General features: G+C 38.8%; 1 protein-coding gene across 1 annotated transcript in view; it reads left to right on the top strand.

Moving 5' to 3' along the window:
- LOC121525015 (breakpoint cluster region protein-like) overlaps positions 1–26,685 on the top strand; it is a 135,259-nt gene that overhangs the window by 74,567 nt on the left and 34,007 nt on the right. The window contains exons 4-8 of the mRNA XM_041810705.1: positions 6,394–6,498; positions 8,625–8,810; positions 21,996–22,103; positions 24,959–25,019; positions 25,161–25,213. Of these exons, the coding sequence (XP_041666639.1) occupies positions 6,394–6,498; positions 8,625–8,810; positions 21,996–22,103; positions 24,959–25,019; positions 25,161–25,213 (513 nt within the window). The remainder of the gene's footprint in view (positions 1–6,393; positions 6,499–8,624; positions 8,811–21,995; positions 22,104–24,958; positions 25,020–25,160; positions 25,214–26,685) is intronic.

Below are 26,685 nucleotides of genomic sequence, written 5' to 3'. Positions count from 1 at the left end.
TGTGTATGTTAAATATATGTCCTTGGCTAGGGCCACAACTTTATATTGCCAAAATCCTCACTTTTCAGGGAATGAAAAAATACTGTATTTTTTTAAAATTAATTTAACACTGAATGGCACAGTCATCATCTTTTTGACACTGTTTATTTTAAACAAGTTGGAACCCACTTACAGTGCTAATGGGTGACCAATAGCACTGATGAAAAATGGAGATAAAAGGTTTGGCCCGACACCAGCAATATTGAAGTTTTACTTTGATGAAATGATGGGAAAAAATGAACTATTGCATATTTTGATTTTTTTAGAGGAAAAAGGCTGGCAGTTGTTTTATTTTATGTCATGTACTTGGGGAAAGAAAACCAACCACTGATGCATTCATGCAGACATAGGTTTTTTTCTTTTTTTCCAAAAACAGTTTCCTAAGGTGCATGTAAACTAGTCAAATGATTTTTTGTCATCAGGCTACCTGATAACTTGTTAATTTATCAGTGTGGCCATGTCAAGGCCCTTTGTGTGGTACTTTATTTCATGAGTACATAGATGAGATGATAGGCATGGGAAGGGCATATAAATACTATTCACTTATGTGGTCCCTGCCTCAGTTTGGGATCCCAGTCACATAAAGTCTGGCTCCACTGTTGTCCCTTATCGATGATAAAATCACATCTTGTTGTCTTTGCTGTCTAAAATCAAACCTCAATGGGGAAATAAATTTGGTTTCCACTCAGGCGAGGCTAAAACACTGTAAATCTCAGCCTCAGTGGATAAGCTTCAAGTCTTCCTCACTCTAATTTATCACAACTGTGGTGAAAATTCATTGATACATTGCTTGGTTTTTTGCAATTAAAGCCATAGTGTGATGCATCCTACCCAGAAAATCCCTGCAGACACCATCTCTGTCAGCATCCATCACATCCTGCTCAAGTGCAGTCAGAATAATCACAAGTTTGTTGCATTTCTCCTGCAGCTCCAGATAATTGTAAGACAGCTCTGTTGTGAAGCAGACATGAGGAATAGGACACAATCACATTAGGCATTTCACAAAACAAGGGATGACAGAACAGGATGCTGAGCAGATTAGATTAAAAATTGAGGGGGACTTCTGTCCTCTGTTGCCTGGTTTGTTGGTTTGTATGAGTCCAATGACAGTGAAAAATGTAATTATTCTCCCTCTCTTTGTTTCTATTTGCATCTCCTGAGTTCCACCTGCAGGCTTACCAAATAAACATGGTTTATATTGATTGCAGTGTATCTCCCTCAAATGTTTCCCTGTAAAAACAAACAGGAGCTTATCAGAATGTCTATATCATGTTAAGAAGAGCCTGAGCTGTAGGTTTGTGTGATCTTAAATGTTTTTAGTGTTTTCTGGTATTAAATACACATTTTTTATTGATTTTTGCACCAAAAAAGAGCTCAGGAACCAATGTCCTCCTCCCAAGCAGGGAGAATAAGTCATATTTTTAGTCCTTTGATTGCTTAAAAAATGCAGTCAGACACCCCTTTAGTACAAACCCAAAGATAGTCTCATTAGTTGCCACGGCGATGAATAAAAGATGATATGTCTGGAGATGCGGGTACATCCTCGGGGAGCCGTCTGGGGCCTGAAACGATGAATAAACACTTTACAGCCCATCTCCTCTCCACTTGTTCGCAAACATGTTCGCTGAATCTTTTTTAAAATCTCCATATGGGTTTTATTAAATGTTCCTCATGCTGCAAATGAACTCTCATGTTTCTCAAGTTCTTTTTCAACATGATGTATCTCATGGTTGTAAAATCATAAAAGCTCATGCTCCTACTTGTCGCCCAGCAAGGATTCATTCATTTTTTATTAATTTTAGGAGCATTGAGAAGCTCTGTGTCTGCCCCGAGGTTTCCCTTTAAAGTCAGAGGAGACAGACAGAGATTTAAAGCTGTGGAAATGTAGCCTAAATCATTTAAAAGGATCGTAAAAATACACATTTAATATTGAGTTTTGTTTCATTTGCACTCTGACAAAAGCAAATAAAAAGTGTTTTGGTTGTCTAACAGTTTGTATTAAATGCAGTTAAAGATTATCCAAGTACTGATATGATATTATCATCCCAACACAGATCCCTTGGTAGCTCAGTGTCATACATAATACATATCTGTCAGAATAATACATGTCGGACGTGTCTTATTCCTTCATCCCGCACTGAAGGAAGAGACACAAAGAAAGAGTATACAGTAGATTTAATCATATGAAGATGTGACAAACAGTAAGATGAAGAGAAAAGTACTTACAAATTTCACACCTTACTTGATATCTTCAAACTTTGTAATAAATATTGAATAATGAAGCAGGGAATTATGATATTGGCTGCTAATAGCTTGACGGTTAATTATAATTTCAGAAAATATTTCCGAAAATTTCTGCCAATATTTCCAGCTAAAAGTATACGTATATCAGTAAAATGTGCAAATGTCCTACTATACTTCACCTAAGAGACTCTGTCCACAGCAGGCACTTTTAGCCTGGGCAGCATTCACAGCTTGAGTTTCAGAGCGCTACTCTGAAGCATTTACTGTTGCAAGGTAACAACAGTTGACTTCTGCTTCTTAGTAGTATCTGTAAAGCTGTTTTTCAAATAGCTCTGTGTGCTTTATACTTTCTTTTTCAGAAATCTCTCCAAGAAAATATCAAAATGATGTACCAAAACTTGTCCTGACATAGGCAGGTTGTACATGACGATATGTACAGCCTGTATATCAGTTGTAAATGTCAGTGGAAATTTTTAGGGATGCACAATATTATCGGTTTGGTAAAATAACCAATATTTTGTCTATAAAAATCAGCTACCGTAGGCTTTAGATATTGGCTGTACAAACAAATAATTGAGTGGAGTTTTCAGCAGGAACATCAGACCTGTCAGTTTAAGTCTTTTTCTTTATTTATCATCATTCCTTACACTTTAAAGTGTGTTTTAAGGACTGAAATTTGTTATTATTTGTCCATCCTCCAGCTTTAGATTTTGTTTTAATAACTAAAATTTTGGGTCTGGACTACATCTAAATGTTGGTATCAGCATACTGGATATCAGCAAAAATCCAACGTTGTGCATTCCTGGGAATTTTCATATCTGCTGATATTAACCCTAACCCTAACTTGTAAGCAGAGGTGGGAACCTCTGACTGTTGTACTCAAATCAAACTACAGTTACTCTGGTTAAAATCATCCTAAGAAAAAGTTAAAGTACTGGTCTATAAATCTTCTCAAATAAAAGTGTCTATAATGGTCCACACTACATGAAGTTAGCATAGGTGATATATGCTGTTGAAGAATATGCACTATGCATTCTTTAGGAACACATAAAGTCACAGGTAGGCACTCTAACTCAGTGGATAACTTCACTTATGATGCAAATGTGTCTGACAACAAACACATTAACAACGGCCACCAGAAACATGACCAAAGAAATCCCAGCAGGCATCAGTGTACAACAGGTGAAATCCAAACACAACTAAAAACTCTGCCCAAGGGCGTAATGGGGAACTCCACTGCCCCACAGATTTGAAACCTCATTGGGCTGAGCTTAGATTAATTGACTTTTTTTACAGAGTTGAACAAACACTGGTAGATCAACACAGTCAAATAACTCCAACAGTGAAGACCAGTTCACTCAGAAAAGAGTTGAAATTATACTTTGAAAGTTAAACAAACTCTGGGATGTTTAAACCTAAAATGCCAATGATCCAGTTTTTGCTGTTTTGGGATGTGATGTGGAATCATTTTCTTATTATGTGCTAATATTTAGTCAACAGAGGTGACAAAGTACAAGATGATAGTACTCAAAGGAAAGTACAGTTACTATGTTTAAAACTTAAGTAGAAGTAAAAGGACAGATTTTGAAATGTACTTCAAGTACAGGTACCAAAAAAGATACTCTATTACAGTAACATGAGCAAATGTAATTAGTCATTTTCCACCCCTGCTTGAAAGTTCACATTTGCCAATACTGATTTCATGCTGATAATATTGTGCATCCCTAACAGACCGCAGCTGTAGGCCTGAAAACTTTTTCTTTGAAAAGAGTTTGATCGGAAAACTGTGAACTGGACTGACTTTGTACTCAATATGCTAGTTTCCAGGACAGCTGTGGACACAGGCCTTTATGAAGCGAAGCATCAAGTTTGAGGAGTTTTAAGCAACAGGCCTGCCTCAGCTGGAATGTTTTTTTTTTTCACCCTTATTCCTTGAACTTTATAGTGTTCCAGCTTTGAACTGCAGCTAGTTTATTATTTTGTACTAAAGTGTTTGTGCTCCATGTGTCTTATGTTATCACTGACAACCACCCTGCAAACCTGTTGCTCAGTCTGGAGAATTAACTTGAAAGTATTAACGTTTCAATGTTCACTGCCCCAATGTTGTTAAATTGTGTTTTTAGCTCTAAAACAGGCAGATGAAACATGATTTTGTCGTTACATTTTGCTAATAATGTTCTTTATTGAATGTCTTTATTTTATGGTAGTATCAAATTTTGTTTGTCTACTTTTATGTCTGTTTCAAAATCAAGTAAGCTGTTGTAATAAGAGGAATTGGTCAATTCCATTACAAAAGAGACTTTGTGTCTTTCATAATGAAAACAACAAAAAAGGTGTGTATTTATTTGTATCTGTATTGCCTCAAACGATTTTGGAAATAGCTGCATATCAGATTTCAGTCTTCAGCCCACTGACCTTTTAACAACATGCATAACCTGTAAATGTATGATTACTGTGTAAATAGACACGGCACGCTTGATTCATATTACTTCAAATACACACCCATGCCACTTAATCTAACCTTTTTGCACTCTGCACATAGGTTCACACCCAGATTGTGAGCCTTTAAAATAGCAAAATGTAGAAGGACACACCCAAAATTGCTGTCTGCCATGTGCTCACTCGGTCAAAATAGGGCCCTATAAGTTAAGGTATTTCTCCTCATTAACATGAAACAAACTTTTTTTTATTGCAGCTAAGTGCAGAACAATGGCAATGCAAAGTGGACTAAAAACAACACTAACATTGTGTTTTATATAAAGAAATCTCCATATAAAGAAATCTCCTTATAAATAACAAAATAATATCCGCAGGGAGACATAATGACTTGAATAAGTTTGAGAATTTTGTTTAAATATAAAGTTTACTCTTTTGTTACGAAGGAGACTGATAAAATAATACTTCAGTTATTTTCAGAACAGCATTGATAAGTTGATCTCCATACAAAGACAGGCTGTCAGGGAAAATTTATTGGGAGACAGCAGGCAAATGTTTGTAAAATTAGTCATGGAGCATTCCAATATGGCTGGCATGATCCTTGTCCAATGAGGCTCCTTTGACTGAATTGTTGAATGTATGACTATTTGGGGTCACCTAGCAGGCTGGACAGCATTGTCGATTAATGATAAAAAGGCGTCAGTTGTTCTTGATCCAGAGATCTTGTGGCTTCTGTTTACTCCGGTAAAAGGCCTCCGAAATTTAAGGCTACTTTTCTAGATCAGCTCTTCATTCAAACTCTGTTCTTTTGCTGCTTGCAGTCTCCCCTTTATTCCTGCCATGCCTCAGCCTCTTACTTCCCTCATCCTCTTTGCTCTTTTCATCCCTTTATCTTCATTAAAGTTGTTTGTCTTTCTTTGTGAGCCCTCAGGTGTTATTAAAATAAAACATTTCTGTCTTTTTTCATTATTTCATTTATTTCACCCTCGTCCCTTCTCTCTCATCCATTCATTAAAAAAATCTGCATTTGCTTGCTCTGCCCTCTCCATCCCTTCTTCTCGTCCTCATTCTTTGTCATTCTCACTCTTCTCTTTTTAGCCTAAGGGGCCGGGTGCATCCACGTCCCAACCTGGGATCTCTCTGTCTCTCTCTGTATGTATTTTTGTATGTGCTCTTGCATTCCCTCACTCACGTATTTATACGCCAACCTCGGTCCCATGGGAGACTCTGCCTGTTTGAGTTATTTCAGAGTTCACGGTTAAACAAGACAGCCCGAGGAATCTGTCTGTCTCTCTGTTTTCTTTCATGTCCGCACAGCTCAGTGAGCTCTGACTGGGCTGAGTGGGAGCGGGGAGGCAGCCAGGGAGGATTTGGACAAGGTGCAATTGTTGCTGTTTAATTTCCTATGCTTGAGCACTCACAAACTGCAAACCTGCTGAAGTATCGAGCTCACTGAATCAAAAGGAATCGTTCGATCTTCCATCTGCAAACAAGTTGAATTGAAGATCTTTGAACCATTAGATAAGGATGACACTTCATAATGACTCAAACACAAAACAATCACACTGTGTGATTGGAAAAGTAAAAAATTAAAGCATTAAATCGGTTTAAACAATGTGAAAATATTTTGTTTTCAGATCCTGTTTTAGATTTGTTTTTGTGTGTTTTTTGCAGACTGAATGTGATCTGGAAAAGGGTTTGGAGATGAGGAAGTGGGTCCTGTCTGGGATTTTAGCCACAGAGGAAACATACCTCAGTCACCTGGAGGCACTGCTGCTGGTGAGCATTCACACATGTTACATACAAACACATGCTACAAGTGGTAGTTGTAAGCCTATAAGTTTACTATGATATTATTAAAGGGTAAGTACAGTTCAGAGTTATGGGTATAATGCATCTACCCTTGGATTTCAAAAATGCCTTTAGAGCACTTTGAAGTATTTTACACTTTCAGAATGCATTTAAATGAAATAGCTTACAAACACTATAGCATCAGCAACAAACTAAGTTTGTTTACACCAGTTCATATTTTAGTGTCCTGATAGCTTGGGAAGCAGCATGAAACAGTGCGAGGCAGCGCAGCATTTTTTCCCCTGTCGCCCTGTTCTATTTTCCTCTCTGTTGCTCTTAAAATTTATGAAGAAGATCTTGAAAAAAGTCTTAAAAAGTATCAGAATGCGAATGCGATTTAATGCAAGCTTTTCTTATATGCCCTGAATGAAGAAGGAGGATTAGGGCCTGGGTGATGGGAAAAAATGATGCTGTACACTTGGAGAATAAAGTCGAAATATCAAAATAGTCTACATTTTAAAAGAAAGTCAACCTTACAAGAATATGACAAACAGGGGAAATTGACTTTCTCTACAAAATGCCTTGTATCAATGAACATGTGAAAATATACTTAAGAAATGAATTCAGCCAGGAAGAGATTGTTTCTCTTTTTGCTTGTAAATACAGTGTGGCTGTCAGCTGTCAGTTGTTAAGGACATGGCAGCTCCCACTGCTATCAGTCAAAACATAACTTGTTTCTTTCCCCATCTTACTTATCCTCTTACATTGGTAATAGACTCTTTAGAATTGATTTCTCTTCTTTAAACGGTGGAATAACTAACTTTAAGAGGGGATGTCCAGAAGATGTTGTACTCGTCTTTCTGCACAAAGGAAAGCTTTTCTTTTGCCATACCAATTTTGTTCGTTAGTGCATTGAGGAACAATTTAATTCTTCCTCCTCCCTCTTTCAGTGTTACAACAAGTGGCAGCCAATTATAGAACTGATCTCCACTGAATTATAAAGCCCAAAGTTGATTGGTTCTTATTTGTTTGAAGTATTTTAGACAAAAGAACATCTTTTCTTCTTTTTTGGGAAGTCAGTTGGTTCCCCTTGAAATGTAATAACTGTAATCTTGTGACAGAACTCTACTAGATACAGAGTTCCTGAGTGGATTAGGTTTTCCCTCCCTCTCCGTGTGATGGCAGGGCTTATGATGGAAGAAAAAGACATATATATAACATGCTTGAGCTTCTAAGAAAAATGTAAACAAGCTGAATTAAGTCCTGTCTTTTCTGTGTTAACATAAAGCTGACAACAACAAATCCAGAGGCAATTTGACTTCCTTTTTTAAAGAAAGTAGATGCTCTTCAGCAGTGCTGAAAGTGGAGCCTAAATAAAACAATGTACAACATTTTGCACTTCAAGAAAGTATGGCAGATTTTGTGAGAGGACTTCCAGGTTAACGTAATGCTTACAACGAATCTACTAAAGCAAAGACAAGAAATAAGGGTTAGTTATTACAAGTGACTGAAAAATCCCTGAAGAGTCAACATCTGAGTGTGATATTTCATCAAGCTTTGAGAGAATATTTGCATCTTTAAGTTAACTGTTTTGGTGCCATGGGCCCCTGTACTGTATCTGTTTAGCATCGAAACTTAACATCTGGTTAAAACAGTGAAGCATATTTCATTCAAGATAAAATTTTATATTCAGGATGTTCTTTAGGCCCAAAACAGACCTTAAAGGAAGAGTGAACTATTGGTAATTAAAACCAAAAATTTTAAAGTTGTAATGTGTTAAATCTGTGTTAAATCTCAGCCTTTTTCAACTTTAGAACTGTTCCATTAAGGTGATAATTGGACAAACTAAAACAATCAAACATGTAGAGAAAAGCCCTAAAGATGCAGTAATGTCTGTATAAAGTTACATTTATGTTTGATAAAGTAAGAAGTGGTAGAAAACAGTTGAAACTTAGAGTTTAAGATTACAGCGGTTGAGACAGGTCTTGCTGTTTTTTCTTTTTGTAGCTTTAAAACACACCTAACGTTTTCTGAAATGTAAATCCAAATGCTTGTATTTACCAAAAAAAAAACAATGTCTAACCATGTTTTCGCCCACTGTTTGCCCCCTGCAGCCGATGAAGCCTCTGAAAGCCGCAGCTACAACATCACAGCCCGTGCTGACTGTGGCCCAAATAGAAACCATCTTCTTCAAAGTGCCTGAGCTCTACGAGATCCACAGGGAGTTTTATGATGGACTTTTGCCTCGCGTCCAGCAGTGGAGCCACCACCAGAGAGTCGGGGACCTCTTCCAGAAACTGGTGAGGAAAAAATTCAGAAATTAGTCATGGGGTTTTGGGGATTTGGGGTTTGAGGTTGTGCGTCTTTGCCTCCGACTGGAGAAATGGATCTGCCTGACTTTTTTAATCAAGCTGACACGATAGGACCTCAAATAATAGGTTTGAGTCTTCTGATGGATTAGATTTGACATATAGGGTACTGTACTTCATTTTCTGACCTATGGATGCAAAACTAAATCTGTGCCAGATACATATCACTGACAGAAATGTCATTTTTTGTTTGTAGGCTTTTAAAAGCAGAATGTTTCTCTAATGGAATAAACTAATACAAAAGAAAAGCATTGATTTGATTGTTGTAGTGATGCTCTTCCTTATCATTCTAAAATTAGACAAATTGAATTTGACTTGTCCTTTTCTTCCTAGTTCCTCCTTACAGCCGCTCGCTCTTTCTCTCGGCTCTCCAGTAGTTTCTGCCAAAGACATCAGGGCCAAATATACACAGGGTCTATTTAATCATTTTCACAATGGGTCAATTAACCCACAATGAATCATTTGTTAATTCTCTGCCAAATACTGCTCCTCTCCCACGAGTGTCTCCCTCAATCTCTCTATCTCTCTCTCTCTCTCTGTCTGTCTCTCCCCTTCAGAATCCCACTCTAGCACACACTCATGCAGGGTGGTGCAACCACGTTTTTCAATGCAGCCTTTTTGCCTAAGGCGGCTGAGGCCATCACTGCACTGTGTGCTTTGTGTCTCCAAGAAGCTGCTATAAATAGGAGCCTATCTCACCGTCTTTTTGCTCCTTCACACTCTCATACACACAAACACGCTCATAACCATTCCCACACTCTTGTTAATTCATCCCAGGAGGTTCCTCATGGGACAGAGCAAAGAAATTAGGATTTAATTTGTATCTTTTACTCCAAACCCCATCTTCTATTCAACTTCTGTCCAGAAGAGCCATCCACATATTCATTTCCTTCCTAAACACTGGTTTTCAGTTGCATTTGCATTTGATACATCAATACTGAGCCTCAGTCTTGAGAAAAGGAGTTTTGAGGAGATTCCTTTATAGGTAGGAAATAATTACTGAACTCAGTTATTTTAAGACTGTTTATAGTATTTGAGAGCAATATTACAGTTTATATATTAAAGAAAACATAAAGATCACACAAAACAGGAAATGTAATTATGATTTTGTCCGTCATACACTATATTGCCAAAAGTATTCACTCACACATCCAAATAATTGAAATCAGGTGTTCCAATCACTTCCATGGCCACAGGTGTATCAAATCAAGCACCTAGGCATGCAGACCATTTCTACAAACATTTGTGAAGAATGGGTCACTCTCAGGACCTCAGTGAATTCCAGCGTGGTACTGTGATAGGATGCCACCTGTGCAACAAGTCTAGTCATGATATTTTCTCGCTCCTAAATATTCCATAGTCAACTGTCAGTGGTATTATACCAAAGTGGAAGCGATTGGGAAGCAACTCAGCCACAAAGTGGTAGGCCATGCAAAATGAGGTAGCGGGGTCAGCGGATGTTGAGGTAAATAGTGCCCAGAGGTCACCAACTTTCTGCAGAGTCAATCGCTACAGACCTCCAAACTTCATGTGGCCTTCAGATTAACTCAAGAACAGTGCGCGGAGAGCTTCATGGAATGGGTTTCCATGGCTGAGCAGCTGCATCCAAGCCATACATCACCAAGTGCAATGCAAAGCATTGGATGCAGTGGTGTAAAGCACGTCGCCACTGGACTCTAGAGCAGTGGAGACGCATTCTCTAGAGTGACGAATCGTGCTTCTCCATCTGGCAATCTGATGGACGAGTCTGGGTTTGCCAGGAGAACAGTACTTTTCTGACTGCATTGTGCCATTGTGTAAAGTTTGGTGGAGGAGGGATTATGGTGTGGGGTTGTTTTTCAGGAGCTGGGCTTGGCCCCTTAGTTCCAGTGAAAGGAACTCTGGATGCTTCAGCATACCAAGAGATTTGGGACAATTCCATGCTCCCAACTTTGTGGGAATAGTTTGGGGATGGCCCCTTCCTGTTCCAACATGACTGTGCACCAGTGCAAAGCAAGGACCATCAAGACATGGATGAGAGAGTTTGGTGTGGATGAACTTGACTGGCCTGCACAGAGTCCTGACCTCAACCTGACAGAACACCTTTGGGATGAAGTAGAGCAGAGACTAAGAGCCAGGCCTTCTCCTTTTTTTCCTCTTCTTCTAATCTCAGTCTCATTCCCAGTTTCAGGTTTTGAGTCAGGAACTCCTTCTATCAGAAGGTTGTTTCCTCTTGACTGATTTTCCAGATAATCCATTTTTGTTAGCACATTGTTGATGGAAGTTTGATAATCAGCTAGGCTGTCAGAAATAACTTGGATTTTTTTCAGAGCTTAATGCTTTGAAAGCTTGCAGGTCATTCAAGTCTGCTTGTGAAAACTGGAGGCTGGCCTTCAAGTCTTGAATGTCTTCGGTAATGTTTAGCACATCTTTAACAAGACTGTCCATACGGACAAATGTTGAATCAACAATAACTTGTAGACAAGATTTGTAGCTCTTTTCTTGTTGCTCAAGTAATTCCTTGAAGAAAGTTTTTTGCTGTTCTAGCAGTTCATGAATCATAGACATTGTGACAAAATCTTCACCACCTTTCTTAGCCATTATAGTTCCTGGTAATCCCAGTGGCAGTGATTTAAAGTAGAAGATCTTACTTCTGAATTGGCAGAACAATGAGTGGAGGTGGAAGAGGATGTCGTAGGCAGGTGAAATGGAGGATCCAGAGGGCCCAGATTACGAATACTTCATAAAATCTCTTGAAGCGGTCTGTTTCTCTCATGTCATTTACCAAAACCCATGACCGTAGGTGAGGGTTGGATCATAGATCACCCAGTAAATTGAAAGCTTTGCCTTCTCGCTCGGTTCCCTCTTCACCACAAAGGTCAGGTCTGCAATACTGCCGATGCTGCACCAATTCGCTTGTCAATCTCACGTTCCAGTCTATCCTCACTCGTGAACAAAACCCCGAGATACTTGAACTCCTTCACTTGAGACGAAGACTCACTCCCATGCATAGGAAGCAATCCACCATTTTCCAGCAGAGAACCATGGCCTCAGACTTGGGCCACTGTGGTGAGCCATCAGATCTCTCTATAGTTAAAGTGAGAGCTGTGTTTGTATCCTAGGCACAAAGCTGGACTGGTTTAGCCATTAGTTTATATGTTTTCTTTGTCTAGCTTCAACCATTTCGTCAACCTGACAAAGACAGTGTTTTTTTTTCCATGTGCTTCATATCATCTCCAACACTCAGGAGTCTGGCTGTCTCTATTGTTCTTTCTCTGTGACATGTTCACACACATTTCATACTAATAAATTCAAACTGATGCCTTTACACTCACGTGCACACCATTTTTTTTGTCCCAGTCCCTCTCTCCCTCCAGACAGTAGTTAATAGAAGTCAGGAGGAGAAGACGCTGAGCAGACAAAAATCAAAAAAAGAAAAAACGTGCCTCATGACAGCCGTTCGTTGAAAAAAAGGGAGGAAAAGACGAGATGCGAGACTCAGAGGTGACACAAGCAAGTGAGTGGAGGATGAGGATGAGATTCGGCAAGGCGAGTAGATTTAGGCTGCCGTGACTCTGATAGAGCTGTCTTCATGACTCTGAAACCTGTGAGGGGAGCAGACAGGCTTAGGGAATCATAAAACATCAGAACAAGAAAACGAGAGAGAAAGAAAGGAGAAAGAGGCAAAGCGTCACTGACAGGTTATGAGAATGAGTGTCAGGAAGAAGTGTTTGAAGGCTGAAAATAGGGCTAAATCACACTGCAGCAAAGGGAAGCTGTTACACCATGTCGGCAGATACACTAGCTTTGAATGGCGCTCTTCTGAAAAAGCCTGATTCTGTGAATTTACAAAAGAACAAGAATACCTCTTGATCTTTCATTTGGCCTCACACAGGCTCCCTACAAATCGTTCTTCACCCTTCGTTAGCGCATAAGTTCCTCTGAAGTGGCAGCTGTGAGTGAGTGTATTCAGTGTTTGAAATGAATGGTGTGGTTGTCTGCTCTGCTTTGTACAGAGAAACGTTTTTTTATTGTTACAGACTTTGTTGTGTTTCAGAAGAATTTAAGGATTTGTTTGGGTGCCATCTGCCAAAAAATAGCTAAGGTTAAAACTGATGTTAAAAATAGACAATAAAGATGAAACATACAATGAAATTTTGCCTCTAGTATGCTTTATCTGGTCCAAGTTCAACATATGACAGCCATTACCTAAAATAGCTCAGCAAAAACAGAGTGCTTAAAACATTTATATATATATGTATTATTACTTGGTATGTGGGGGCTTTTAATTTAGGAAACAATGGATAGTGAAAATCTGGAGGGATATCAGGTAATAATCAAAGGTATAATATGCATGACTTTGAATTTCAGGCCAGATTTACATGGTGACAATCCATCAAAAAGGAATGACTTTTTATTTTGGACTAAACGACTAATAATACCGCTGTATGCATGCCAGACCAGATGCCTGCAAACATATGCCTCCTTCCACATAGCTGTTGGTTGTATACAAAAATAGCCTACTTAACAACATTTGTGTCGATGGACAGTGAGGTGGGACTGCTACTTAGTGAGTGAATCTAGTCTACAAAGTGAGAAAATTCAGAAAATGTTGACTGGGAGTGAGCAGCCCAAACAGAACTCAGGAGTTCTCAATTGAGTTTTAGTCCTTCTAATCATGCATGGCTATTCATGGCTTTCAGTCATTGGACCTGAATGGATATTAAAGAACAGCGTTAATGCTGTAATACAATTTTATTGAACATTAACATTTTTCACTGTCTTTCTCCTCCAATATACTCCTCTTCTGCATCAACGCACCGCTGAATTCAGATCATCCACTGATCAAAGCAATGCAGTAGGTCTTCTTCAGACAGTTGTCTCAGAACCTCTGTCGTTCTTTTCTTAACTTCTGACAAAGACTCAAAACCTGGTCCTTTGAGCACAGATTGGATTTTGGGATAAAGGAAAAAGTCACATGGTGCTAGATCGGGTGAATAGGGAGGGGGATCAAGCACTGTGTTTTGGCCAATAATTGCTTTACTGAGAGCGCAGTTTTAGCTGGCGCGTTGTCTTGATGAAGAATGACACCATTTTACCACAGTTTTGATGTCTTTCTTCTGACTTTTTTTGGCAGTTTTTCTAGAACCTGTTGGTAAATGTTGATTCCCTTCTCCCTTCTCAAACCGGCTTCTCCTAAAGTATGCCCTTGATGCCAAAGAAGGGAATCAGCATGGACTTGCTTTGTCATGCTTACTTCATCCTTGGTGACAATGGTGTTTTAAACTGCACTGACTGACGTTTTATCTCAGGATCAAATTGGACCATCCAAGTTTCATTGCATGTTGTCACTCCTTCTAAATCATTTGGGTTTACTTCAGTTTGTTCCAAAAATATCTCCACAATTTTGCTTGTGTTTTTCCTTTTGATCAGGAATCAGAAGTTGTGGGACAAATTTGGCACACACTTTTGACATGTTCGAATCTTCATGCAAAATTTGCTGAACAGTCTCTTTATCAATGGAGACCATTTCTGCTATCATTTATTGAAGGCTTTCAGAAGTTTTTGATGTGCATGGGCACCCATAATGTTCATCATCTTGGACATCCTCTCTGCCTCACAAAATCCTCTGTGCCATTTAAAAAAGTATAGCCAGTTTGACCCAAAAAACTTCTTGCTCCCAAGAGAATTTGTCTTGAACCAAGAGCATTAAAACATGAACAATAAAAGGCATAATCAACATCCAGGGGACAGTACATACAACAAGTTAAAATGTAAGCAAAATGCATCACCAAAACATCCAAATGTATCACTTAAACAAAATCATTATTAAGGCATTGTGTGCAATGTGTAAGGAATGCCAAGCAACAGGTTCAATATAGTGATCATATCTTTTTCAAGTTTACACAATATATGATAGAATAAATTGGAGATGTCTGTTCAGTGCTATTGTTTGATGTACCCTACAGACAGTATTAAACTGCTGTTTGCTCCTTTGGGGGTTTTTCTCTGCTGGAGTCAACATGTACTTGCTAATAGCTAATAATTGGCTGGGAAAGTAATGTGTATATGCCACCAAAATCATGCAGTTCAAAAAACGCTAAACGTTAGAATGCTACATCGCCAGTTTACGTCACAATGAACATGGTAATGATTTGAAATGTTGCCTTTTTTTTTTTTTTTTTTTTTTTGCTCTGTCTCATGTTTTTGATGCTCTTGATGTTCAAAGACCTTACTTTTGGCTCTTGCTTTTATGGTGCCTAATAAATAAAGTTGCTTCATGCCTTTATTTCTTTTCAAATTTTCTGTTTAGAGGTCCTCAAAACGCTGTTGTCATGTAAATGAACAGCTTGGAAGCATTTCCCATTTTTAGATGACATTATAACCTAAAAGTGGCCGTAGAAGAGCAAAAATCCCAATATACACTTTATCATTATTTTGTGGAGTATTGACTTCCTACAATGGGAGTAAAGTCCTCTAGGTTTGTTGTTCTCAGCTCTGTATTCTCACTGACAGGGCGTTGCTTCCTACAGTGTGTTACTGTTAATTCAGAGGTGCATGTTTACTTTTTTTTTTTTAACCTATGAACCCCTCCTTCTCTTGACCATCTTGTCACATAGTATTTTTTTCCCAACTGAATTTTTTTGTGTGAAATATTTCAATTACCAAGATATTAACTGAAATACAATGTTCCATGCCTTATGGCCTTATTTTTGTATCTTGACCTGATTATTAGCATGCAAACATGCTAATGTGCTAAGCTAAAGTTGTGAACATTACCTGTTAAAGATGAGCATGTTTATATTGTGAATCACTGCATGTTAGCAGGCTTATTATCTGTACTACAGCCGGTAGCACGGCTGTAGACTTTGGTAAACGAGGGATATTATCGCTTCTAGCTCTGCTTATTTATATCATCACAGCATCACAGACTCAGCAGAGCTTCTTCCCTCCTTGTGAGAAAATATCCCAGAGTGTTAGAACTCCCAAGTGGCTAAATCCAGCGCTCTTGTGTAATGGCCGTAGACTGTCATGAGGCTGTTTCCCTAATGTTGTTTTCCGCTGTCGATTACACACACATACTCTCACGCGGGACAAATCCTGAACTGAGAAATCCAAACACCCAAGCAGTTTCTTTCATCACCAAAAGCCATTTTCTGCTCTGATACTGTAGCTGCAGCCCAACACTCGGTAAGCTTTCACGGCGCTGTGTGGATGTGTCTGGCAGACACTCGGGCCCTCAGTTCTCTCCGCGGTCGCACTGACATGCTCTGAATGGACTCCGCTGTGGTGCAGATTGTGTGGCCCTGGGCAGGACACAGGATTTCAGGATTGTGAAAATTGCTTTACTCCTTGCTTTCCTCCATTTTATTTCTTCTTAAGTGTGCAGATGCTACTGTGCAAATCATTTGGATAACTGAAAATGGGTATCAAAGAATAAAATAAAATGAAGTGTGTGTGGAAACAGGGAACAGGGTGCAGTCGGGTGTTTGATGTGTTTTTTTGACCGTGCCCATGGTGGTTTTTGACCTTTGTAAGAACCGCCACACATTCATAATTTGTTACTGCTGGTGACAACATAATTAGCACAAACAATGTTCAGAAAGCTTGTGACTTCACATTCCGGTTTAAATTGAATCTCACACTTCCCGTATGACCTCTAAGATCAGGGCATTTAAAGAGGGTCAAGGCATTTCTAAAAATAGAATGTCAGGGGATGCAAATAAAAGAAGAATAGAAACAGGGTTGTGAAACTTATTAAAACCAAAGACAACTTTGGCCCACTAGCCCCAAATTATAACCATGTACAATGGTACATGGTACAATCACTGATATCAGAGAGATGCCACACACACATGAGAATAGTATCACCTACGACATAACGTTAAATGGCGTGTAAAATCACAGTTGTGGGAGAGTTGCAGAGGTGGTTGGACACATGGCATTTATCACTGACACAACAATGTCTTTGCAGTCTGCAAGTTACAACAGAGATTTGAACTTATACTACGTTTAGCTAACTAGCCGTGCAGTCGTTAGCTTGTTTAGCTTACTTACCTTAACGTGCTTTCTTAGATTTGACGTGCTATTGTTGAAGCTTGAGATTTCCACCGTTTTAGGTGGACACGGTTGGCAGTGTATTATGTGGCTGTTGTTCCTCATTTGAAAGGCAAAGAGTCTTGATGTTGGGCCAGGGATAAACATGCTCCTCTGAAGGAGACGCAGGTATTACATCTTCAGCCATTATATCCAAATGTTGATAGTTAGGGGGAGGGGTCACTCCTCCATTTACTCTGTGTTGCTGGGGATTTTACCTCACGCTGCTGTGAGAGCTCAGCTGAGTGTAAAAAATACTGAATGAAAATAAATCATAGACAAGTAAAAGTAGCGACCAGTGTATTGCCCAATGTAATGGAGTAGAAGTATAGTTTTTTCATCACAAATGTAACTGAGTAGAAGTTAAAAGTACTCTGCTCAATAACTACTCTCAGAAGTAGGATTTAAAAAAAAAAAACTACTCATGTATATGTAATGGAATAAATGTAGCCCGTTACTACCCACCTCTGTAAATCACCCTGTTAAATAAGCTGCTCTCTGTATTTTGGAGTCTCCCAAAGAGAACAAAACAGCTTAAACTCAACCTGCAATGATTGTTGTGAGACAGGCTCAAAGCCAATGAGGTGCTCTGCCCATCTCCTCATGCCAGTTGTCTTTAAATGAGAAGTCTTTTCAGTCAAACTAGCACTCTACAAGGTTTATTGCTTCATGTTATACTCCCTGTTTTCTCGAAAGGCATGATTATGACCGAATGAAGAGGAAAAGTGGTTAAAAAGTGGCACTAACCCCTTCTGGTCTTGTGCAGTTCTGGCATATTCTGAGCAGTGAAGCGGCTGCTTTTAATGCATGATAAATGGGATGAATTTTCAATCCCATTAGGAGAGCTGCATGCACTTTATATGGGTATATTGATTGCATCAGAATATCAGACAAAGATGACTTTTTAGATGAAAAAAATGTTATAAGTGCAGCTTATACACCAAATGTTATGATTTATCCTACTGTAGTAATGCATGCAGTTTCTCTGTTCAGTCAGTAAGGTATAATAGGCCTAAACTTTTAGGTGCATTCACTTTAAGTACCAGTTAGAACCAAATCAAGGAGTAAAGGTTATCTGGCTGAATTGTTTGTGTAGATCTCAAACATTTTATTTACTCTGTTTTTCTATTATGATTTGATTGAGAACTGTGTCTAATTATCCTATACTCTGAGTTTCAAATCATAACTCAAACAAAAAAATTGTATTTTCACAGAATCTGGTGTTAAGACACATTTTGAGCATTTTCTAATGTAAAAACTCTCTGTCACATGCATACCATACAATACAATCGGATATGATAGAGTATAATACTATGCAATACAATCTGATACGATACAGTACAGTCTGGTACAATACTGTGAAATATAATGCAGCACAATTAGATATGGCAGTGAACATCAGCTGGCGGCTCATGGGCCTCCTCTGCTTCCCATCTGGCCACAAAAGATTTTTAAAGTAAAAAAAAGTAAAGAGGAAAAACATGTTGTCGCATTCAGGTGATTTATTTTCATTTATATACCTACAACTATTAAAACAACTTAAAAAAATTAAGATTGAATCAGTTTTATCAGTAATGACTTGACATTTGATCCATCCAAAAATAAGGAAATATGCTGCATGATAAACACACACTTGTCAGTTGAATCTTGATTAAGGCTGTAGATTCAGGATCATTGAGAGTGAATCAAACCAAAATCAAAACAAAAGGCTGGTTTCCGTCATGTGATTTCCACATGAGGAGGAAATACGGTCCTCAAAGAGTTTCACTGCTGCACAGAAACCGCTAAGTGTGGAATTTACCAAACACAATAGAAAACATCACCGGATCATCAGATGAAGTCTTTTTCCCTCTGGGAGACTCCCAAAAAAATGTATAATCAAACAAGTTTACAAGTCTTCTATCAAGAATAATCCAGAATTTAATCACTAAAAAAAGAATAAAAGAACCTAGCATTTTAAACCCCAAATAAAAACATTTTAAAGAGTGTAATCCTCGAAAAAACACTGGAAATTAATTTTCAAATAAATGGAAAATAATATACGGATATGTCAGCTTTGTTTAATAATATTTTTGTTGTTCCACACTAATGTGTTATTCTCAGCATTTAGCAGATATTGGATGTTATAGTGACATCAATTAACATAACAACAAAAAGTTAAATACAAGTTATGATAAATCTGGGTCAGCTTGTGTCCTGGCATTGACAAGAGAGTAGTGCCTAAATTATGGAGTTTCCACACAGGCTCATATCAGGCTAACAAACCTGGAAAATAGCAGTAAGCTAGGTCATGAAGAGCTCTAAAGGAAGGTAGCTCTAAACACAGGTAGGATCTCTGGGTTATATGCTGTTCTTTCTAAAAGTGTGTGAGAAGTGTGTGTACTGTAGGCCAACATGTGAGCTGCAACAGACGTTACACACAAAGCCCGTCTCCACTGTACTCTCTTCTTCTCTGGCTTTTGTTCAGGAGAATTGATTGTTTCTTTTGTTTGCCGTCGAGATGGATCGCAGCACTGGCAGGCAGCGTTTGGTGGGGTTTTATTCAGCCATCAAGCTTCCTAAATGTGCTTTCATAGCCTCCGTTACACCAATCATTAATTACTCAGCCCCGGCACAGTGCAGGGCTCGCTGGTTTCCACAGCAACTGGCCTGGCTTAGTGGAGCGGCTTGGTTTCATACTGTTGTTGTGACTGTGGTTTGTGTTTTTCTTTTTATTGTTGTTCCACTCAGTTGTCTGCAAGTCATTTATAGACTCTCAGACACAGCTGGTTGGATTGAATCTCCTGCTGCAGATATGAAATTTCAAGGATTATACTGTGCTGAATTAACTTTTTTTTTTTTAAGTTAGACTTAAAATAACCATTGCAAAGGTTTTTCTAACTGTGTTGTAGCACTTTGTTCAACTTTTACCAAACAAATTGAATTACACATTGTTTTATAGGGATAGTGTTCAGTGAGCTGTTTGTTTTCCCTATCACAAAACATTTACTTCATGTACCATCTTTATTTTTGTAGATTTTTCTGTTTTACAGTACATCCTTGTGTCTTTTTGTATGTTCCCCAAAGAAGAAAAGACTAGCATCAACTTCTTTCCTACTGACATATGATTAAAGTCAGTTCTCCAACTCTATGATAGGAGCCGTGTCCTGGATAACTCTACTTTGTCTACTATGTTTGCTATTCTCCTTAGTTCAAAGAAATGTGTGATCTGTATACATTCTATTAGCAAGAGATGAACATGAGGCCCTATGACCTTGCTCCCCAAGATTTCATGAAATTATCTGTGAGTCAGAGCCAACATTATTGAAGAATTAGAGGAAAAACCATGAAAGAGTTCATGAGATATTGCATTCACAGTCAAGGGATGGACCTGGGGGCCAGTGACCTTGACCTTTGATCTAAAACGTTTCATCCATTTTCTTCCACTTTTCCGAGATCGGGTCACTTAGCAGCACTTCCAGAGATACTCCTGTTCAGGTACCCAAACCATCTCAGTTGACTCGGGTCTCCAAGTTACGCACCCTACCGATAAGGCTGAGCCCAGCCAACTTCCTGAGGAATCTCAATTTAACAGCTTGAATCCAGAATCTCATCCTTCGGTCATTACCCAGAGTTCATGACCATAGGTAAGGGTTGGAACGAAGATCGACTGGTAAATTGAAAGCTTTGCCTTTTGGCCCAGCTCCCTTTTCACCATAATGGTACGGTATAGCACCTGCAGTACTGCCGATGCTGCACCAATCCGCCTGTCAGTCTTGCAGTCCAGTCTACCCTCACTAGTGAACAAGACCCTGAGGTACTTGAACTTCTTCACTTGGGCTAAGGACTCACTCCCCACCCAGAAGAAGCAATCCACAGTTTTCTGGCAGAGAACCATGGCCTCAGGCTTGGATGTGCTCATTCTCATTATAGCCGCTTTACACAAAGTTTCAAACCGTTCCAGTGCCTGCTGAAGGTCCCCAGTCAAGAGAGCCAGCAGAACCACATCATCTGCAAACAGCAGAGGTGAAATTCTAAGCTCCCCAAAACTGACCGGTGCTACCTCAAATAAAATATAAAACTGTTCTAAAACATCAGATTGTAATCAGTTCATCCTTGAATCTTAGTGGTTGTTTTTCCAAAGTTTGAGGAAAATCCCTAAAAGGACACTGAAGAAATTTCTGTTACAGGCAAGAGATAAACATAAGGCCCAGTGATCTATGACCTCCAAAATCTGATTAGTGCATCCTTGAATCATTGTAGCCATTTGTAAGAGTTTGAATGAAATCCTGCAAAGCAATCATGAGATTATGCATTCTCCAGCAAGCTATGGACATGAGAACCAATGATACTGACCTTCAATCTATAACATCCACAATCTAATCAGAGCAGACATTTGTGCAAAGTGTGAAGAAAATCTTTCATAGGGATTTTGAGATAGCATGTCCACAAGCTCTGCTATTACAGATGCGGAGACATTTGCAAAATTCACTAAATTAGCAAAAGCAGTGAAGTAATCTACTGATAAAAATGTTTGTTTCAATTGAAATCAATCAGTCTAATATTAGTATTAACATCAAATTAAATGTTTTCCCCAAAGAAACTTCTTCTTTAGACAACATTTAACTATATTGTTTATTTCTTGCCTTTTAATTAAACCTAATATTGTGCTTTTGTTTAGCCTTTTTGTTTCAATGGTTTATTTTTTAACACAATCCCTTATTATTTGCATCTTTATTTCAATCATTTCTGCTTTTATGCTGCTGCAATATCTCACTGGAAATTAAGAGCAGCAACAAAACTGACGAAGTTTATGAATGAAGTTGTAGTAGATTAAAAAAAGGAAGCAGTGAAGAGGATTCTTAAGATGTGTGTGAGCTCCCGACTGAAAGGCCTATTGTTATTTCAAGTCTCTACAATGAGCTGTTGTGTCCGACTGTGTACCAGGGTAGTATAGTAGAGTTTTTATTTGCACTTAATGGATGGGTCGCAGGCAGAGTATCTCCTCACAAATCTAACATTTAACCATCTTTCCTTTTTCTCTCTCTTCTCCTCCAACAGGCCAGCCAGTTGGGAGTTTACCGAGCATTTGTGGACAACTACGAGCTGGCTGTGGAGACGGCGGAGAAGTGCTGCCAGGCAAATACACAGTTTGCTGAAATCTCTGAGGTAAGACTGAGAAGCAGAGAGGAAAGCAGCATGGATAAAAACACCAATCAGACATGGATATACTTTTTTGTTTTTACTGAAAGCTACACCATAAAAGGGGGGGTGGGGGGTGGGGGCTGGAGAAAAGGCGATAGTAACTGGTTTATCTTTTATGTCAAAGCTGTTACAGCCTTGGTCTTAGCTGTGATCTCTGTGAGTTATGGGATCATTTTACCACCGTGTTAAATCAGTCAGTCACACACTTAACCCCCCGCATACCAGCAAATTATCCAATTGGGTTTCACAAGCTGATCTCCTTTCCCTGCTCAAGCTTGTTGAGATAAAAGTAAGCACATGTTTAGTTGAACATTTAGCGCTGCAGTGATTTTAACAGTTTAATAACACATTGTTAAACTCTCATAAATCATACCACTACTTTAGAAATGAGTGTCAGGATGGCAAATCTCCTACCAGGGATACTTCTAGTAACTTTGAGGCCCCAGGCAAGGACCGTGAAGACCTGAATGAAGACATTTGGGAGCTTTTTGAGGGGCTTGGAGCCAAGGCCAGGGGTCCACCCAAGGGACTTCCTGGATAATCAAAATCTGTTTTGATGCTCTTTTATTCACTTTTGACCCCTAGTTTGGATTTAAACACTTGACTCCAAAAATGATGTAATTTCAGATGTATACCTCACATTTCATGCACACCTGTAACTACTATACCTTGACATCTCTTGTTGCATGGAGGCAACTTTTGAAAACAGGTGGAATAAAAGAAACAATAAATGAATGAATGAAAAACACAGTTAAATAGACTTGAATAGACAAGAACACCTTTTAAAGAAAACATGTCTTTACTATAAGACGCTGGTATAGATACTCATGTGCCCACCCCTCTGTCTCTGCAGCTGGACAGTTTGTGAGAGAACAGGAAATTAGTGATTTTCAAACAGAGTGCTAAATTGATGTTTTATCAGATAAAAGGAATGGTTTCTGTGATTTCTGATTATGCAGCTGCTAACATTTTTTGTTCTGGGTGCACTCTACATGCAAAACGCTGTCCCATTATTCACCCACGCAGCTTTCATCATTTGACTACATTTAAATTTGAATGAACTGTACCACTGAATGTTTTTGCATGAGAGCAGCCAGAGGCAACTTTTATGTGGGTGTGCGTCCATTTGTGGATTTTTTTGTAAATCGCACGGGTGTATATGGGGTAATGCAGTTGAGGGTGGTAAATGATATTTTCTTTAGATCCATGCAGCTTATTATAGTCCTCATTGCTGATCAGGACACTTATTTAATCTCTGGTCGTCTCTTTTCTCTTCCCTTTGGACAGTGAAGGAGTAGGGGGAGGTAGAGCAACAGCCTAGTAAGGCAGGAGTGATTGCTAGCCTTAGTCAGAGCACCAGGAATAGTTGTTTTGTATGTGAGGTAAAGTGGGAAAAAAGCCCACAGGTTGTGACTTAAGGACCAGAAGACATCACCTTTTTCCCTGCCCTCTGTTTGTCGATAACAGACACTTAAAGTAATTTGTGCATTTTAACAAGAAAAAAGGACTTAATACAAAATAGCCAGCAGTTGCCCACTGGTGAACAAAACAGGCAGCGTGAGTAGATTTTGTGACAGAGGGCAGAGCAGCGACACTTGTGCCGACACTTTAATACAAACATGCTGCATTTTTCACTGTACAGGGACAAGATTTTGGTTGGATGAGAGCCCATCAACCAACCAGTCAAACAAGTGACTGGAAGGTGTCGGCCCTACAAAACAGCAGTCCTTAGCACTTTATGTTGGAAAATTTCCTGTTTTCAATAATTAAAAACTGCAAGCTCACTCTTACAGACTGTTAACCTTACACACCAGATAGACTGTTTCATGGCAGCTGTGGACATTGTTCACTATCAGTAGAGCCAGTTGGTAAATCAAACTTTGTTTAAGCCAGTCTGAAGAGTAAAAACATCTCTTCACCACAAAAAGCTTGACTGCAATTCTTTGCTTTTATTTAAATAATGAAATGTTTCTAGTTCTGATGAAACCATTGTTTACAGGCTTGCTAAACTAAACCACATCCATTGCTACCGCCTCTTCCATCTCAATTAAAGTTGATGGGTTCGATCATTCTTTAGCTTGAAAGTTTGCAAGAAGGATCTGCTTGATGGCAGACAATCAGCTCTACAAGGTTAAGACAAAGTCTAAATTGCAAAAAAAAATCATGGGTAGTGTTTCAGTACCATAACTATTTACTATTTTACAGTATTTTTTATTTTTGTGACATTTAAACAACGTAGACCTTCCTCGACATTTTTTATAGATTTTTCTTCGCTAAGCGCCTGGCTTATTGCACTTATGTATTATCAAAGTATTTCAACATTGCAGTGCGTTTCAAAGGATTACTGCTTTAATGTTCAGAATTTCCTTTGACTATCAGACACAGAAAATAGAGCAGACTTGCCCCTCTTGATTGCTTATGTTAAGGTTACTGTAATAAGAATAAAGCCAAGTATTCAACAGTATCTTCAGAGATCTGATGGCACTTTCTTTCAGGCATTTGTCAGTTTCAACGCGCCATTGGTCTCCGTCTATGTTTTATGAGATCTGGGTTAGTGTTGAGCTGGTGTCTACACGCTGGATGGGGAATTCATCATCGTGGGTTGTTAATGGTCTAAGTAATGATGCATGACTCTGAGCCATCTGAGCAGGATGGTGGAGGGGAAAAGCTGCTGAGGTTGGCATAATTAATTTGGAAGTGGGATGACCTCAGTGCTGGAGCAAGGATAATAACCTCACTGTGTTTTGATATGATTTACAGTTGTGAAGTGGCTTTTAAATGCCTTTTTAAAAGGGTCTCCATTTTTTGTCTCCCAACAGAACCTGAAGGTGAGGAGCCCCAAGGATTCGAAGGACCAGACGGCCAAGAACTCTCTAGAGGGTCAGTCACAGCTGCTGGTTTTTACTTATTTATGTTGAAACATTTAAATAAAGCATAAATTATAACATCCATCTCAGCATATTATTGGACTCAGTCATGTAAACATTTTGGTGCTGTGGTTTTCTCTTTTCTCTTGTTCAGCTTTGCTGTATAAACCAGTGGACAGAGTGACTCGTAGCACATTGGTACTCCATGTAAGTAAAACAAAAACACCAAAGAGAAAATACTTCTTATTATAACTACACAGTCTAGTTCTGTCATGTTCTGATCCCAGCCTCTCTTTCTCACACATTAACTAAAAGGCTTGACACACTGGGTAAAAAAAATGCTCCCTTCACCTTGTTTTGTCTTTAGAATACAGCTTTTTATTAAATTATTTACAAGTCAGCTCGGCAAATCTGCAGGATCTTGACATCACGTTTTAGTATCTGCTCAGCTTACTCAGAGCTTGGAAAGAGATGATAACAAAAAAGTGCTGCTACCAGATGTCATCCTTGATAAAAAAACAAGAAAGGAGAGTAGAGAAAAACATGTTGAGCCTAGGGATCAGAGATGCACATAAGTCATTTTTGCAAGTCCGTCAAGTCTCAAGTTGGTTGTAATGAGCGTTCTATGATCTGCCTCTGATGTCCAGTCTGCTTAGACCACTGCATTGTTCTATCTAAGGAATCTAAATCCTGTACTGTATTATCACCATCAATAGGGTGGGGTATTGTCTGTGGCTGGTTCGCTGTGGTGTGCACATGTGTACACTTTCATATGAACAGGGCTTGACATTAACTTTTTTCATACCAGGTACTGTGACTAATGGTTACTAGGCTCAGTGTTTCCACTAGCCACAGTTCTGTTGTTGGGAATGTATTTTCTATATATCATATATACCTCTGCTATAAGATGAAACACATGCTCTTCCTTTTATTCCCTCATCACCATGATCAATATCAGCTCTCCTCTTAATAAAGCTCTTCTCTGTGTCCATATGAAACACTACAGAGACATGAGCCATACTTCACTGATAGAGACAGACACTGAGACATTGGAGATTAAATGTTCTTGTTATTTTTCAGATATATTTCTTTAATGGTAGTAATTTTATACTAACACAAAAACACTAACTGTTAATGAACTGTTTATTCTGAAATAAAAAATAAAAATAAAAACGCAATCAGCATTTCTAATTCTCACTCAGACAGATCTTCAACAGAGTATGCTGAGTATTTCTCCATTCTCCTTAATAAACTTCTGTCATCATTTATGGTGTAAAAATCTTTATATAGGTAAAATCAAGCTAAATTTTACTTTATTCAGCTGAAATCTCCTGGACTCCTTAGTTATGATTTATCTGTTACAGCCTCTTATCCATCTGTCTCTGTTTCTCACTGCCTCCATGAACCGTATTTAAAGTTTTAATATTCCCGTCGTCTTTTATGTCCGTTCATAATCAATAAGCAGCAATGCAGAGATTCTGACATTAATTTGTTCCCCATAAACATATGATATTAAGGGAATTATTAACCCAATAATATTTTAACATTGCGCACACCCATGGCTCACGCGGGCGACACAGAGACAAACACAGCTGGAGCGCACACACTCAAACAGAGCTGACGCTGATCCTCCATGGAGAGGAGCTTTAATGCAGGAGAAAAGAGTTTAGGTATTCTGA

Source organism: Cheilinus undulatus, linkage group 17 (genome assembly GCF_018320785.1).
Source record: "Cheilinus undulatus linkage group 17, ASM1832078v1, whole genome shotgun sequence".
Lineage (NCBI taxonomy): Eukaryota > Metazoa > Chordata > Actinopteri > Labriformes > Labridae > Cheilinus > Cheilinus undulatus.
Note: the sequence above shows the minus strand (reverse complement) of the source record. Positions and strands in the feature narration are given on the sequence as shown.